The 14,601-nt window shown below is 43.2% G+C and overlaps 2 protein-coding genes across 5 annotated transcripts in view; both read right to left on the bottom strand.

Annotated features, from left to right (window-relative positions):
- Window positions 1-4,384: 4,384 nt before the first annotated feature.
- LOC135506094 (insulinoma-associated protein 1a-like) lies at window positions 4,385-7,061 on the bottom strand. Its single transcript, XM_064925518.1, has one exon. The coding sequence runs from the start codon at window positions 6,616-6,618 to the stop codon at window positions 5,242-5,244; it is 1,377 nt and encodes a 458-aa protein (XP_064781590.1). The 5' UTR covers window positions 6,619-7,061; the 3' UTR covers window positions 4,385-5,241.
- Window positions 7,062-8,938: 1,877 nt separating this feature from the next.
- cfap61 (cilia and flagella associated protein 61) overlaps window positions 8,939-14,601 on the bottom strand; it is a 34,628-nt gene continuing 28,965 nt past the window's right edge. For 3 of the 4 annotated variants that reach the window (XM_064925514.1, XM_064925513.1, XM_064925515.1), the window contains exons 21-26: window positions 13,215-13,522; window positions 12,630-12,957; window positions 11,659-11,738; window positions 11,254-11,459; window positions 9,617-9,713; window positions 8,939-9,500 (exon numbers count right to left, since the gene is read on the bottom strand). In XM_064925514.1, coding sequence (XP_064781586.1) covers window positions 9,300-9,500; window positions 9,617-9,713; window positions 11,254-11,459; window positions 11,659-11,738; window positions 12,630-12,957; window positions 13,215-13,522 — 1,220 coding nt within the window. In that variant the 3' untranslated portion in view covers window positions 8,939-9,299. The remainder of the gene's footprint in view (window positions 9,501-9,616; window positions 9,714-11,253; window positions 11,460-11,658; window positions 11,739-12,629; window positions 12,958-13,214; window positions 13,523-14,601) is intronic. The other variant, XM_064925516.1, reaches the window with a different exon arrangement.

Genomic DNA, 14,601 nt, shown 5'->3' with positions numbered 1-14,601 from the left:
ACTTCCGGTGAAGATAAATCTTAACACTACAGCATACAATGACATTCTTGATGATTCTGCGCTTCCAACTTTGTAACAACAGTTTGGGTAATGCCCTTTCCTGTTTCAGCATGACAATGCCCCCGTGCACAAATCGAGGTCCATACAGAAATGGTTTGTTGAGATCGTTGTGGAAGAACTTGACTGACCTGCACAGAGCCCTGACCTCAACCCCATCGAACACCTTTGGGATGAATTGGAACACTGACTGCGAACCAGGCCTAATTGCCCAACATTAATGCACAACCTTACTAATGCTCTTGTGGCTGAATGGCTCAAGTGGGAAAGTCTTCCCAGAAGAGTGGAGGCTGTTAGAGCAGCAAAGGGGGACCAGCTCCATATTAATGCCCATGAATGAGATGTTCGACATGCAGGTGTCCGCATACATTTGGTCATGTAGTGTATATACAGTATACTTTCTGTCATATTATAACATACTCCCTGATCTCTCCTTCCATGGAGTTCAGATTGGCTGTCATATTAACACATACTCCCTGCTCTCTCCTTCCATGGAGTTCAGATTGGCTGTCATATTAACACATACTCCCTGATCTCTCCTTCTATGGAGTTCAGATTGGCTGTCATATTAACACATACTCCCTGATCTCTCCTTCCATGGAGTTCAGATTGGATGTCATATTAACACATACTCCCTGATCTCTCCTTCCATGGAGTTCAGATTGGCTGTCATATTAACACATACTCCCTGATCTCTCCTTCCATGGAGTTCAGATTGGCTGTCATATTAACACATACTCCCTGCTCTCTCCTTCCATGGAGTTCAGATTGGCTGTCATATTAACACATACTCCCTGCTCTCTCCTTCCATGGAGTTCAGATTGGCTGTCATATTAACACATACTCCCTGCTCTCTCCTTCCATGGAGTTCAGATTGGCTGTCATATTAACACATACTCCCTGCTCTCTCCTTCCATGGAGTTCAGATTGGCTGTCATATTAACACATACTCCCCGATTTCTCCTTCTATGGAGTTCAGATTGACTGTTATATTAACACATACTCCCTGATCTCTCCTTCCATGGAGTTCAGATTGGCTGTCATATTAACACATACTCCCTGCTCTCTCCTTCCATGGAGTTCAGATTGGCTGTCATATTAACACAGACTCCCTGCTCTCTCCTTCCATGGAGTTCAGATTGGCTGTCATATTAACACATACTCCCTGATCTCTCCTTCCATGGAGTTCAGATTGGCTGTCATATTAACACATACTCCCTGATCTCTCCTTCTATGGAGTTCAGATTGGCTGTTATATTAACACATACTCCCTGATCTCTCTTTCCATGGAGTTCAGATTGGCTGTCATTGGCTGTCATATTAACACATACTCCCCGCTCTCTCCTTCCATGGAGTTCAGATTGGCTGTCATATTAACACATACTCCCTGATCTCTCCTTCTATGGAGTTCAGATTGGCTGTCATATTAACACATACTCCCTGATCTCTCCTTCTATGGAGTTCAGATTGGCTGTCATATTAACACATACTCCCTGCTCTCTCCTTCCATGGAGTTCAGATTGGCTGTCATATTAACACATACTCCCTGATCTCTCCTTCCATGGAGATCAGATTGGCTGTCATATTAACACATACTCCCTGCTCTCTCCTTCCATGGAGTTCAGATTGGCTGTCATATTAACACATACTCCCTGATCTCTCCTTCCATGGAGTTCAGATTGGCTGTCATATTAACACATACTCCCTGATCTCTCCTTCTATGGAGTTCAGATTGGCTGTTATATTAACACATACTCCCTGATCTCTCCTTCTATGGAGTTCAGATTGGCTGTCATTGGCTGTCATATTAACACATACTCCCCGCTCTCTCCTTCCATGGAGTTCAGATTGGCTGTCATATTAACACATACTCCCTGCTCTCTCCTTCGATGGAGTTCAGATTGGCTGTCATTGGCTGTCATATTATCACAGACTCCCTGCTCTCCCCTTGATGGAGTTCAGAATGGCTGTCATATTAACACATACTCCCTGATCTCTCCTTCCATGGAGTTCAGATTGGCTGTCATATTAACACATACTCCCTGATCTCTCCTTCTATGGAGTTCAGATTGGCTGTCATATTAACACATACTCCCCGCTCTCTCCTTCCATGGAGTTCAGATTGGCTGTCATATTTGATTGGTACACTATTAAAGATTGGACCTATTTGCCAACGCTATGCATTTCCCTTTCCCACATTTTTCTTTCTCATTGTGGTGTAGAACTAGACTGCCTCAGGCAGCTCCATTGTAGTGCAGCAGCGGTCGGTACTGTTGGTGTGAAAGGCTATCTGAAGCTCTTATCTTTGGCCCGCTCCCCAGCTGCCTGTCTGCCGCACACCTGTCTGGGATACCCGCCCGAGAGGAGGTGTGTGTGTGTGTCAGGTTTTAATGTCACATGAACAAGTACAGTAAAATGCCTTTTTTGCAAGCTCCAAACCCAACAATACAGTGATGAATATCAAAGTAGTACTAAACATAACAAGGTAGAATGGAAACAAATGAAAAATAAAAACAAGAAATAAGAAGAACAGGAGAAAGTTAAAAGACATATACAGGATCAGTTCCAATACCATATTTACAATGTGCAATGTGGATAAGGTGACTAGGCATCAGGGTATTTGATCAACAGAGTATACGTATACGATGAGTGTATGTGAGTGTGAGTGTGTATGAGTTTGTAGATTCCTGTGAGTGTGCATGGAGACAAAACATGAAATACAACGGTAAACTCAGATAGTCTGTGTAGCCATTCTGTTAGCTACTGTATTTATCAGACTTATGGCTTGGGGATAGATGCTGTTCAGGAGCCTGTTAGTGTCAGATTGAGGCACCGGTACCGCCCGCTGTGCGGAAGCGTGATGTGGGTGGTGGTGTGGGCTGGAGGTGCATGAGGACTGTTAGCCAGGCCATCACCATGTGAGGAGAGGGGTCTGGGGTTCAGGGGAACTGAAGGAATGTGTTGAGGTTAGTGAGGACATATTTTGTGGTCACCGCAGAGCGTTTGTGAAGTGCAGTTGAGGACACTTCCTCTTCCGTGTAAAATAAAAGTCCAATACAGTCCAAGAATATCCAACATGTTTTACCTCGACTTTCCTTTCTCTAAACCTCAGAACTTTAGGTGCCTTTTTTAAAAACAGAAATCCACCATGTAACATCGGTACAATTTTTTTTGTAATTAGCAAAAGTCAATTGAAAATTCCTAGCGGCCCACCAACAAACTCACATACATCTACCCATTCCAGTTTAGAAACCTTTTCCATTTTCAGTGGTATATCCATACTAATTTCTTACTGTATTCATTTTCTGTTTTTATCATCCAGCTCAACAAGTTTTTGGGGGGTTCTGATTATTTACAAGCTTATAGGGCCATGCCTTGGGTTTCTGACCATGCCGCTCTTAGTGACAGTGAGCATAATATGTGCAATTGACAGCTTGCAGTCCTCTACCACCAGCAGCAGTTACTGTGTAAGGGTGTGGCTGGCTCGGCCGTCACATCTTTCTACTCCTCCAGAGATCTGGTTGCCATGGAGAACCAGGTGGAGCCCAGGTGGCTATGGTAGCTTACCCTTAGTAGTAAAAAAATCCCTTCATTACTTTATAGCATTATACTCAGCATTGTCACTAAGCCAGCTCCAGTGTAATTAAAAACGTAATATTATGTGGATTCTCAATATAGTTGCATGGACTGAAGGATTATTACAACAAACAAAATGTCTTAAACATGTATGTGACTTCAATTGAGCCCTAGAGTGACAGGAACCAGTATTCCCTCCAACTATACTCTGCTCTGTGCTGCACTATGAGATGGGATGCAGTCAGTGGAGGCTGCTGAGGGGAGGACGGCTAATAATAATAACTGGAATGGAGTGAATGGAATGGTTTCCAAAACATGTGCTTGATACCATTCCATTCACTCCATTTCAGCCATTATTATGAGCCATCCTCGCCCCAGCAGCCACTGGATGCAGTGAGAAATAAACACTCTCTGGTGCAGTAGTGCCATCTCTGCTTCTTGTTGGTCTGCTCTGTGCTGCTGAACTATGGGATGTTCCTAATGCAGGCTGCCTCTGGTGTGAGGATGATAGCCTGAGTCAAAGAGTCAATGTGTTGAGGAGGAGCCTTTTAGGAAGATAGACAAAACAAACTCAACCTGCTGAACACCTGCACTACCCTGTACTCCCTCACTGACTGACCATGGAGGGCCAAGACCTGGCCATGTCCACTTACTTTCTGACAATAGTGAAATGCACTATAATAACACCACCACTGTGGCTGCATGATCCTGAAGCTACAAGCTCAAAAAACAGAATTTTCTTGGATCCAAGTTAGTCAAACAATATACATTTTTTTGCTTTTATTATTTAGACATATAGCTAATAGTTATAAAACAATCAGAGCAAAAAAACAGGATTGCGTTTAAGAGCATTTAAGAGAATGTTTTATAAGCTCAGGGTCGATTGATTACTTATACACCATCCTCGGTATCTATGTAAACTTGAAATAAATAAGTCAAAAGGATAATTTGGCTATGGCATGAAAAAATACATGAATAAGTCTCACATAAATCACACAAAACATAATTTACATAAGATCAATTCAATAAATAAATAAATAGAAAATAACCATGATGGTTTTATGTGTAGTATATTGGCAATACACGTGTAAAATAACAATAATGATACAATATCTGGCCAATGATAAATAAGACATTAAAAACAATCATTATTCGACATATAAATTAAGGCAGTTTTACAGCAGGTGTGTACATGAGCTCTAATCCAAGGCATTGATGGCTACACTAGGGCAAACCTTTCAAATTGTATTATGTTCAGAGACAAAGCTAAAATTGAATGTCCACAGATTCACAAGCTAATAAAGTGATAGATACATTTCCAGCCTTTGAATTAAAAGGCAATTGTATGACAACAGTACAGCTAGGATATGCCTTTCTTAGGTCTAGAAGCTAATGCAAAAGCACTTGTGCAGAGATCCTAGAAAAATAAAGTTAACAGTCTAATGCTTTACGTACTTTAGATAAACTAAGATGAGTCTGAAAAATATATAATTCAAGCTCCAAACGGGATTTTAAATCCCCATTATTAAATGCAGTGGTCGAGGACGGAGACAAACTTCACGCATACTGTATGACGTCCACACGTAAAGGCACAGGTATCTCTTCAGTTTAACAGGCTGGTCGCACAGGCATCTGAAGGAGTATAACCTGCCTGTTTTCTGAGGGATGACATTTGTTGATGTGCCGTGTAAGTCCCGGAGAACTGTAGAACATGGCAGGGCAGTATTTGCATGGGTAGACCTGCGAGGAGTGGAGGAGACGGATGTGCCTCTCCTGGTTGACTCTGTTGGGAAAGTCCTCTCCACAAACAGGGCACAGGTGGCACCCTGAGGAACTCAGATTCAATGGTGCGTGGCTTGGAGTGTTGTCACTCGGTTTTCCTTCGTTTTGGGATAAGGGATAGGCATCGTGGACCTCACTGCTGGTATTGTGGGAAGCTGTGGCATGTTGAGATATGATGTGCTTTCTTAGGTATGCCTGGCGTTTAAACTTTTTCCCACAGTGATGACAATCATAGAGACCCTCCTCTGATCCAACTGATCCCGACTCTGACAGCCCGGGGCTGGGTGTGTCTCTATCACTCCGGCCCTTTATTTCATCAGACACAGCCTTGTCGAGCGCGCACATCTTATCACTCTCTGATTTAATATGTTGTGCACCAGACATTGACGCGTTATTTTGAGGTTTTGGTTTGTGCCAGCGCCTGTGGGAGGCTAGGTTTGCCGGGCAGCTGAAAACCTTATCACATTCAGGGCATCTGTACTCAACCCTCACTATCCTGGAACACTTATGCTGGGCCAACGCGAAGGGGTCGCCATATGCTTCTCTGCACAGTTGACAGACGAACTCACCGAGAGGCTTGTCACCTGCTGCCGGTTGTGGTCTGGGTTTTTGGTCGACGGGAGCCTCTTTAATTTTGAGCCCAAGCACGGGTGATGTGGTCATCTCGTCTTCGAAATGTAGTTTCTTGATAGCTTTGTTTTTTTTTGATGGAGGCTTGTTTTTACGCTCGGTGTCGCTTGAAGGTCTTTTGGTGCCATTCCCGGTGACAGCGGGTAGATTTGGGTTCGTGGTTGTCCCGGTCCGATTGCAGTTACTAGTACCGATTTTTAGGTCCACAGGGGCAAAGAGGGGATCTAAAGTGGTAAGCGATGCAGGTGTGGGAAAGGATTCAGCAGACACCGGTGAGCCGAGATTGAAATGTCTCTCTAAATAACCCTGTTCATGGTCTTTACTGACGGGCCGGGTGGGGCTGTAGAGAACCTGGTACAATGCCTCCGGGTTCCCAAACTGAACAGGTTCAGCATCTTGTCCGGGGGCTGCTGCTGTTGCTGATGCCTCGCAGAACAGGGATGCTGCATCTGCGCGCTCAGGGAAGGATGCGAAAGCTTGTATTTGTTGTCCCTGCTCCACCTCATCAGAGCGGACCCTGTAAGACATAGGGTTTGGTTTCTTGTTCCTTTTCACTAAAAATCCTCTTGGCATTTTTGCGATGGACGGAACAGATTAAGGCACTGTTGACGCACAGATTATGTTGAAATAAAATCCAGGTTCAGGTTATTATTACAGACACATCGGACACTTTGATTGTTCACCGTTCCCCTGGCTGCTACTGATTCGTTCTCCTCCCGAGATGCTTTCATCACGACATAGCTGCACTCGTTTTAAGGGGAAATTATGATATTGTTCTCGCCCCTTGTTGCCTCATCCCCAACCAATCAGATGGAACTAAGATCCCTATGGATTTGCGGAGTTGGTTTGGGAGGGTGGAGAGAAGGGCTTGGTTTCGGGTGGAAATAAAGGAGGATTTGCAGCTTGCTAAGCAGATGTACCTGAGTTTTTTAAATTTAAATATTACTATGCACGCATTGCCCCCTCATAACCTCGTCCCATCGAAGGCACACGCCGGGACAGTCCTCTTTTTACGGTCTGATGAGTTTGCATAGAGATGCACACGTGCCTCGGCTTTGTGTCCCTCCTTTATGCGGCGGGGGGGGGGGGGGGGGGGGGGGGGGGGGGGGGCAAAGATCTGCCAAAAAGGAGATGTCCATTACTACACAACAACCATTAGAATCTAAAATAAAAAATTAGGGAGGGGTGCCTGATTTATCGGACAATGACAAAGATGGTTGGGGTTGGTGTTATTTATTAGTTGGCCTACTCAAAATATTATCTTCAATCAATCAAAGTGTCCGATGTGTCTGTAATAATAACCTGAACCTGGATTTTATTTCAACATAATCTGTGCGTCAACAGTGCCTTAATCTGTTCCGTCCATCGCAAAAATGCCAAGAGGATTTTTAGTGAAAAGGAACAAGAAACCAAACCCTATGTCTTACAGGGTCCGCTCTGATGAGGTGGAGCAGGGACAACAAATACAAGCTTTCGCATCCTTCCCTGACACACACACACACACATTGCTGAGTTGCATGTTTTAATCTGCTTCAATTGCATAATTATTAAGCTTTATTCAAGGCTAAAGAAAATCGACAAATTGTTCAACCAATACAAAGTTTAAACTGTAGCCTATTCTTTTAAAACACCACATTTAAAAACCCCAAACAAGCAAATATTTCTATAGGAGAGAAAGAAAAAAAAAGAAACAAAGAAACATTTCAAGGCATCCATAGCGACATGTGTTGGATACGACAGTTGAACTCTGGACATATGAATCAGTCATTTTACGCATACATAATTAATGAAACAGGGTTCCCTGCTTTGCATTACAATGGCAGCGCTTTTGCAAGCTGTATCCCGCTTGTGATTGAAAAGGAAATTGCACGGTAAAATGTGCAACAAAGCAATCTGGCCAATAGATACTTTCGGCGCGTGCTGTGCGTGATCAGTGTGGTTTGAACAAAGCCGACCGTCTCCAAACGGGCCCTACCATGATTATCTCTCCGTTAAAAACAGCCAAACCCAATTCCTTTAGGGTCATATCCCATCTCTAAAATATAGCCTAAAGGCTATCCACCACCATGGCGAGGAACGAGAAGACTTGTCTAGTTTGGCTAATGCGTCAATATTTCATTCCATAATAATTTGTGCGATAAACCACATGCCAGATGTCTGACCAAGTATTTTTGTTTCTTTTGACAGAATTTCACCAAATATGAGATTTGAATGGCATAGGCCTCTCCGGTTATTAAGCATATAAATGTATATAACTATAAAGTTACTCAAACTAATCTGAAATAGGGCTACGTGAAATTATTGTAATTAAAGTAATTATCCAAGGCCCAAACAATGATGCAAATAATAATTTAAGATCTTTTTCAGTAGGTAAAATCTTAAAAAAGTGTTTGAAAAAATGGTATTCTAACATGACCTACAGCATAAGCCTATAATATAGGCATATAGGTCATGCTAGAATACCATGTATTCAAGCACTTTTTAAATTGCCTTCCTCTGGGAAATTGTTTGCATTAAAATGGCTAATTATTCAATAGCCAGGGGATGACACAATTCATTGGGTGTCATTGAGCCATGTCATTTCATAGATTCATATATTGTACCAATTAACGTTTATCTTACCGAGCTATTTGATAATCGCTTGAACGATCCCATACCTTGAGGCGCGTGTGCGGCTATTTGTTCATTGGCGTGTGCTGCCCAAAGAGAGGCAGTGAATATTTGAGCCTCATTACCATACAGCTGTAGAATATAGAACCCCTCCTCGCACTCACTAAATCCACTTTCATCTAGGCCTAGGTCGTATCAGTCAACCCAATAACATTTGCAGTTACAATTACAAGTGACCTTTTAATGCGAATTTGAGCAAAAACTGTTATGTGAGAAAGCAGAATTTGACAATTCGTTGTGACTTTATTATAACACTTAATGAGGATTGTTTTGTTTTCTCTGTTTTCTCAAATCAGTCAACTTTAACTTCTCATAAAATTAAGAAAACTACAAGTTAGTGTTCTTGTTCATGGTAAAAGTGTGTACATAGCCTAATATTCTTGTCTATCTAAAATCACAAGTACATTTATTAAAAACATTGGCTACTGTATTTTCTGTTCAAATGAACTCAATTGAATGTCAATGTTTTTACTACAGTTGGATGATTCTACAACGTTTAAATTAAATAAAAACAATGGAATATTTCTTTGTGATGAATATGTCATTTAAAATGTGGGTTGAGGTAAAATAAGATGTCGGAGCAGTTACAGTAGTCCAGGCTGGGCATACATAGTCAGGTGGTACCTGTTGTACCTTAGGTAATTCAGAGTGCTGGTCTTCAGGGAAGCCAATCCCCCACTTGTTTCAAACACCTTCTTGAGAAACACGTTCGGTTCCTCAATAATGTCCAGCTTCTCGTCTACCATTCTCTGAACGAGCTCTGAAATGGACACATCATTGTGGTCCTGGAGAAAGAGAGAAGGCCTTCGTTAAACCCCCCCCCCCTCAAAAAAGACCATAGCAATTACAAATAGTATCGGTAGACAAACATGTGCATGGAGAAAGATGAGACAAATCCAACCTGCACTTTAGTTGATTCCATTATCTGGTGCATTTCCTGCTCAAAGTCTGCAAAGCGATCATGATATATCGCCAGGCACCATTTCTCCCTGAAATAACTACCAACACACCAACCCCCCCCCCCCACACACACACACATACAAACACACACACACGCACGCACATGCACACACATTTAGTGCATTCGCCTAAGAACCCCCAACAGAACAGCAACAGCATGGACAATTCATTATTTTAACAGTTGATGATGTGTTCAGTCAGCTCCAATAATGACATTGAGAGTGGCCTCATTCAGAGCCATGACAAGGGCCAGTAATGAATCCAGATGTAGTAAGTGTTAGACAGCTTTATGAACACGGCAGGGTGGCTAAGCTTCTCCACAGAGCAGAAGAAGCAGATTGGGGACCTGCATTTATAGATTAGACCCAGGGACAATGGCTCCTATATATGGCGTGTTGAAACATCAGAAACGAGGTCACTCAAACACCAATCTCCAACCGCTGGCCTACCTGCAAACACTGACAGGGAACAGCATCTTGAAGACATACTTCTTCTGAGAGAGCTGCCTCCTCAAAATGCAGATTTACATAACGACAGTGTGTTGATTTACTTTTTTCCTTGACCATACTTGTATTGTCTGTAAACATTTGAAATGTAACTATATATTACATGGCCAAGAGTGTGTGGACACCTGCTCGTCAAACATTGTTTCAAAATCATGGGCATTAATATGGAGTTGGTCCCCCCTTTGCTGCTATAACAGCCTCCACTCTTCTGGGAAGGCTTTCCACTAGATGTTGGAACAATGCTGCAGGGACTTGCTTCCATTCAGCCACAAGAGTATTAGTTAGTTTGGGCACTGATGTTGGGCGATTAGGCCTGGCTCGCAGTCGGCGTTCCAATTCACCCCAAAGATGTTCGATGAGGTTGAGTTCAGGGCTCTGTGCAGGCCAGTCAAGTTCTTATGCACCGATCTCGACTAACCATTTATTTATGGACCTCGCTTGTGCACGGGGGCATTATCATGCTGAAACAGTCCAATGTTGGCAAGCTTTATACCACTCCAGCCAACGCTTGTCAATGTGCATGACAATCTTAGGCTTGTGTGCGGCTGCTTGGCCATGGAAACCCATTTCATGAAGCTCCCGACGAACAGTTATTGTGCTGACATGGTTTCCAAAGAGTGTTGCAACCGAGGATAGATGATTTTTTACACGCGAAGCGCTTCAGCACTAGTCAGTCCTGTTCTGTGAGCTTGTGTGGCCTACCACTTCACGGTTGAGCCGCTGTTGCTTCTAGACATTTCCACTTCACAATCACAGCCCTTACAGTTGACCGGGGCAGCTCTAGCAGGTCAGAAATTTGACAAACTGACTTGTTGGAAAGGTGGCATCCTATCCCGGTGCCAAGTTGAAAGTCACTGAGCTCTTCAGTACGGGCCATTCTACTGCCAATGTTTGTCTATGGAGATTGCATGGCTGTGTGCTCGAAGGTGTGGCTGAAATAGCAGAATCCACTAATTTGAAGGTGTGTCCACATGCTTTTGGCCATCTAGTGTATCTTTCCAGAGACCTGAATCCCCCCACTCCCTCCTCTCTGTGGTGTACTGTAATGTAAACCACCCTAGCAGCTACCTACCTGTAGAGGTCGTGAACCAGCCCTTCATCATAACGGGAACACAGGCGGTTGAGCAGCAGCTCATGTTTCCCATAGAGACACAGGTAGTTGGAGACTGGGAAGGGCTTCAGTGACAGACAGGTGATTGTCTCCACCATGCCATACTGGTTCAGGTGCAGGTGGAAATAGTTGCCAGTCTCAATGCGGCCAGTCAGGATCTCTCTTCCCTGGGGAGAATAGGACAAATCAGACAGGGATTTCAGTATTGTTGTTAACATCACAACTTGTATGAGAACTTGGAAAAATAATCTCGATCTTTTTCAGAACTTGCTTTTCAAAATGAGCAGTCACAAAGAGAAATGCATACTTATGTGACAAAATAATCAAGCCATGCACTTTCTAGTGAGGATTTAAAATGGTACCTACCTCTACAGGGTGAACTGCAGATGGTCTTTGCTCTGGTTTGGTAGCATGGAGATAACTGTATCCTCCTGGCAGTCTACCACCTTGGTAAAAACCATGTGTACAGATAGAACAGCTGAACTGGGTTTTATGGGTCTACTGATGCCAATAAACAATGAAAACCCAGGCATGACTCCCAAGTCACAGACATGTCTTGTTACAGTGTCTGAAAATAATGTTTCCAACTGTGGGATGCTTTGAAATACCTAATTAGTGTAATAATTATAAGAACACATGGTAACTTGATGAGCAATAAATAGTTACAGTACTATATTTATGTTCAAATGAACAGAATTGTATATGTGTGGATAACTACCACAGTTTAACAGACAATGCTGTAGAATAATGCCGGGTGATAAGGTATTTCTACCACTAGGAAAAACGTTCAAGGCTTTTCAATTTGTTTGAAACGGACAAAAATAAGTGGTTGTTTTGTGAGCACAGCTCTTCACCTGACCTTGTTTACCCTGTGACTAAACAAATACAGAATCGGCCATTGTTATGGTTCATTGTTGTTTGATGATCAAACAGTAAAATGAGAAAGAAGCGAGTAGCTCAGAGATTCCATTACTAGGGAACAATGTAGCATTACATAAAAATGTGAGATGGAGTACATTGTCCTGAACAGACAGGATAACAGGACATACAAGGTGCGAACCTTTGGGTTTTGAATAAATCAACAATGATAGAAAAAAAATGGCAATTAGTTATAATTAGAATTATGACTCAATCAGTATTACAAACTGGGTGATTCGGGCCCCGAATGCCAAGGCTAAAGGCTGTATCCATGCACTCCGCGCTGCGTCGTCATTAAGAACAGCCCTTAGCCGTGGTATACTGGCCATATTCCACATCCCCTCAGGCCTTATTGCTTAACTATAACACATGGATGAAGATCATTTCTCTGGCTATTTCTGTGTTGGACGGCAGCAGACCTTGGATCTTGGCTTGTGTGTAGATGGGGATGAGGCGGTCCAGGTCGGCTGGAGAGTTGACGGCCGGCTCCAGCGTGGGGTCGAAGAAGGGCAGCAGAGCAGCAGCCAGCTCCTGGCCTATCTCCCTAGAGTTGAAGCTGGAGTGGGACCACTGGTCTGCGAGATAGCGCCGGGCGAACTTGGTGAGGGGCCCGGCTGCGCGGATGGTGGAGTCGTTCGTATGGAATGTGGTGTCTATGACCAGTCGGCCGTCGTACACCAGACAGGCGTCGTTGATGGTCTTAAAGGCATCGTAGTCCACACCTTTGGAGGAGAGGTCCATAAAGACCTACAGAGAAATCAAGGATGGTTAGGCAGTTTTACTACATTAAATGATCCTGCTACCAACTATTTTACTCTGCTCATACGATTATGAAATCCACAATTAAAATGGACAATAAGAGACCAGAAATTATTGAAGCCCACAACACCTCTGATATACATTCCATTTTAGAGACCTGTTACAAATTCACTGAATCAAGTATGAAGCTACTGCACCCTAGTAAGAGCGCCTCTTTTCTCTCAGAGATGGTGATTTGGACTTACAGAGCACTCCAGCCGGAGAGGCTGACTGTCACTGGTGAAGGACAAGGAGGTAATTGGCTCAGGGTTCTGTCCGTCATTCATCTGGGCCAGCAAGCAGTTGTGGTGAACATGGACCCCACTCTTCTCCAAGGCCTTCTTCATGGCCTTTTCCACTGTGGGGTTGCTGAAGCACGATCTGGGGCTGCAGCTGGAGCCCTCCGTGGTGGGCAGATGGACCAGGTGGATGCGATAGCCTTGGACATTCAGGCATAACAGAGTCTCCACACAGGTGTACACGTCAATGGTGTTGCCATACACTATGGCATTACCTGTAGTGCCACAAAAACAAGACATTCCAACAAAAAACAGATTGAATGAATAGCGAGCTTGATGCAATTTACAATCACAAGAGGATTGGTTGAAATGTATTACAGCCAGCCTTCTCAAATTACTCAGATGCTATGTGGATGGAGAAGATCGGGTCACTTGGCAACAAGGGGGCATGGCAACCACACAAAGACTGCCTAATCTTCTCTTTGTCAGTGAAGAGCTGTGGAGGAGGGATGAGATGAGAGCAGCTATTTGAGTGACCTCTGAATTCTTACAGCTCAGCCTCTCCTGATGATGAAAACTCACTGATGTTAATAATGACGGTAATAGGAGGATCTAAATGAGTTTAGCCTCAGTGAATGTGTCCTTTGATGCACACGTTTCAGAAGTGGCCCTTTTCTCCTCAATCTAGCCATCCCTAACCTTGGGCTTATTATCCTAAATGGGAAGAACAACCATGGCTGCCGCATTCCAGTTGATTTGAGACAGTAATGTAGATATTGTCCCTGAATAAAATCATTTCTAAGGCCTGTATAAAAAAGTATTGTACTCTTTGTTGGGGGATGAAAGGAGAAGAATTGTATAATAGTATATATACATTCAAGTAAGCATCATTCTGGTCAAAAAACTAGAGATCATCCCAAATTTTGTAATCATCATTGATAAGGACTGCAAGCATGAAGTTGATGCATTTATGTAGAATGAAAGCTGTTCAATGAAGCACCCCACTGTTCGTCAGGGCTTTGCTTTTCTGTTTCTGTCCATGGTGCTGAAGTGGACAGCTACAGCAGTGCCACTACAGAGGACAATGCTGCCAGTACACTTTAAATGCTTTTTATATTTCTATGAACGATATCATTATTATTCCTCCTTTCTATAATTATTTTGCTGAAATTAAAAGGAATAAGGAACAAGATGGCGCCGGAGAGGATGGCAGACGTTTTACGTACCCCCAGCCGATTGTGTTTTTTTTTTTTTGCGTTTGTAACTTATTTTTATACTTATTTTGTACATAATGTTGCCGCTACCATCTCTTATGACCGAAAATAACTTCTAGACATGAGGACAGTGATTTCTT

The sequence above is a fragment of the Oncorhynchus masou genome, chromosome 19 (genome assembly GCF_036934945.1).
Source record: "Oncorhynchus masou masou isolate Uvic2021 chromosome 19, UVic_Omas_1.1, whole genome shotgun sequence".
Lineage (NCBI taxonomy): Eukaryota > Metazoa > Chordata > Actinopteri > Salmoniformes > Salmonidae > Oncorhynchus > Oncorhynchus masou.
Note: the sequence above shows the minus strand (reverse complement) of the source record. Positions and strands in the feature narration are given on the sequence as shown.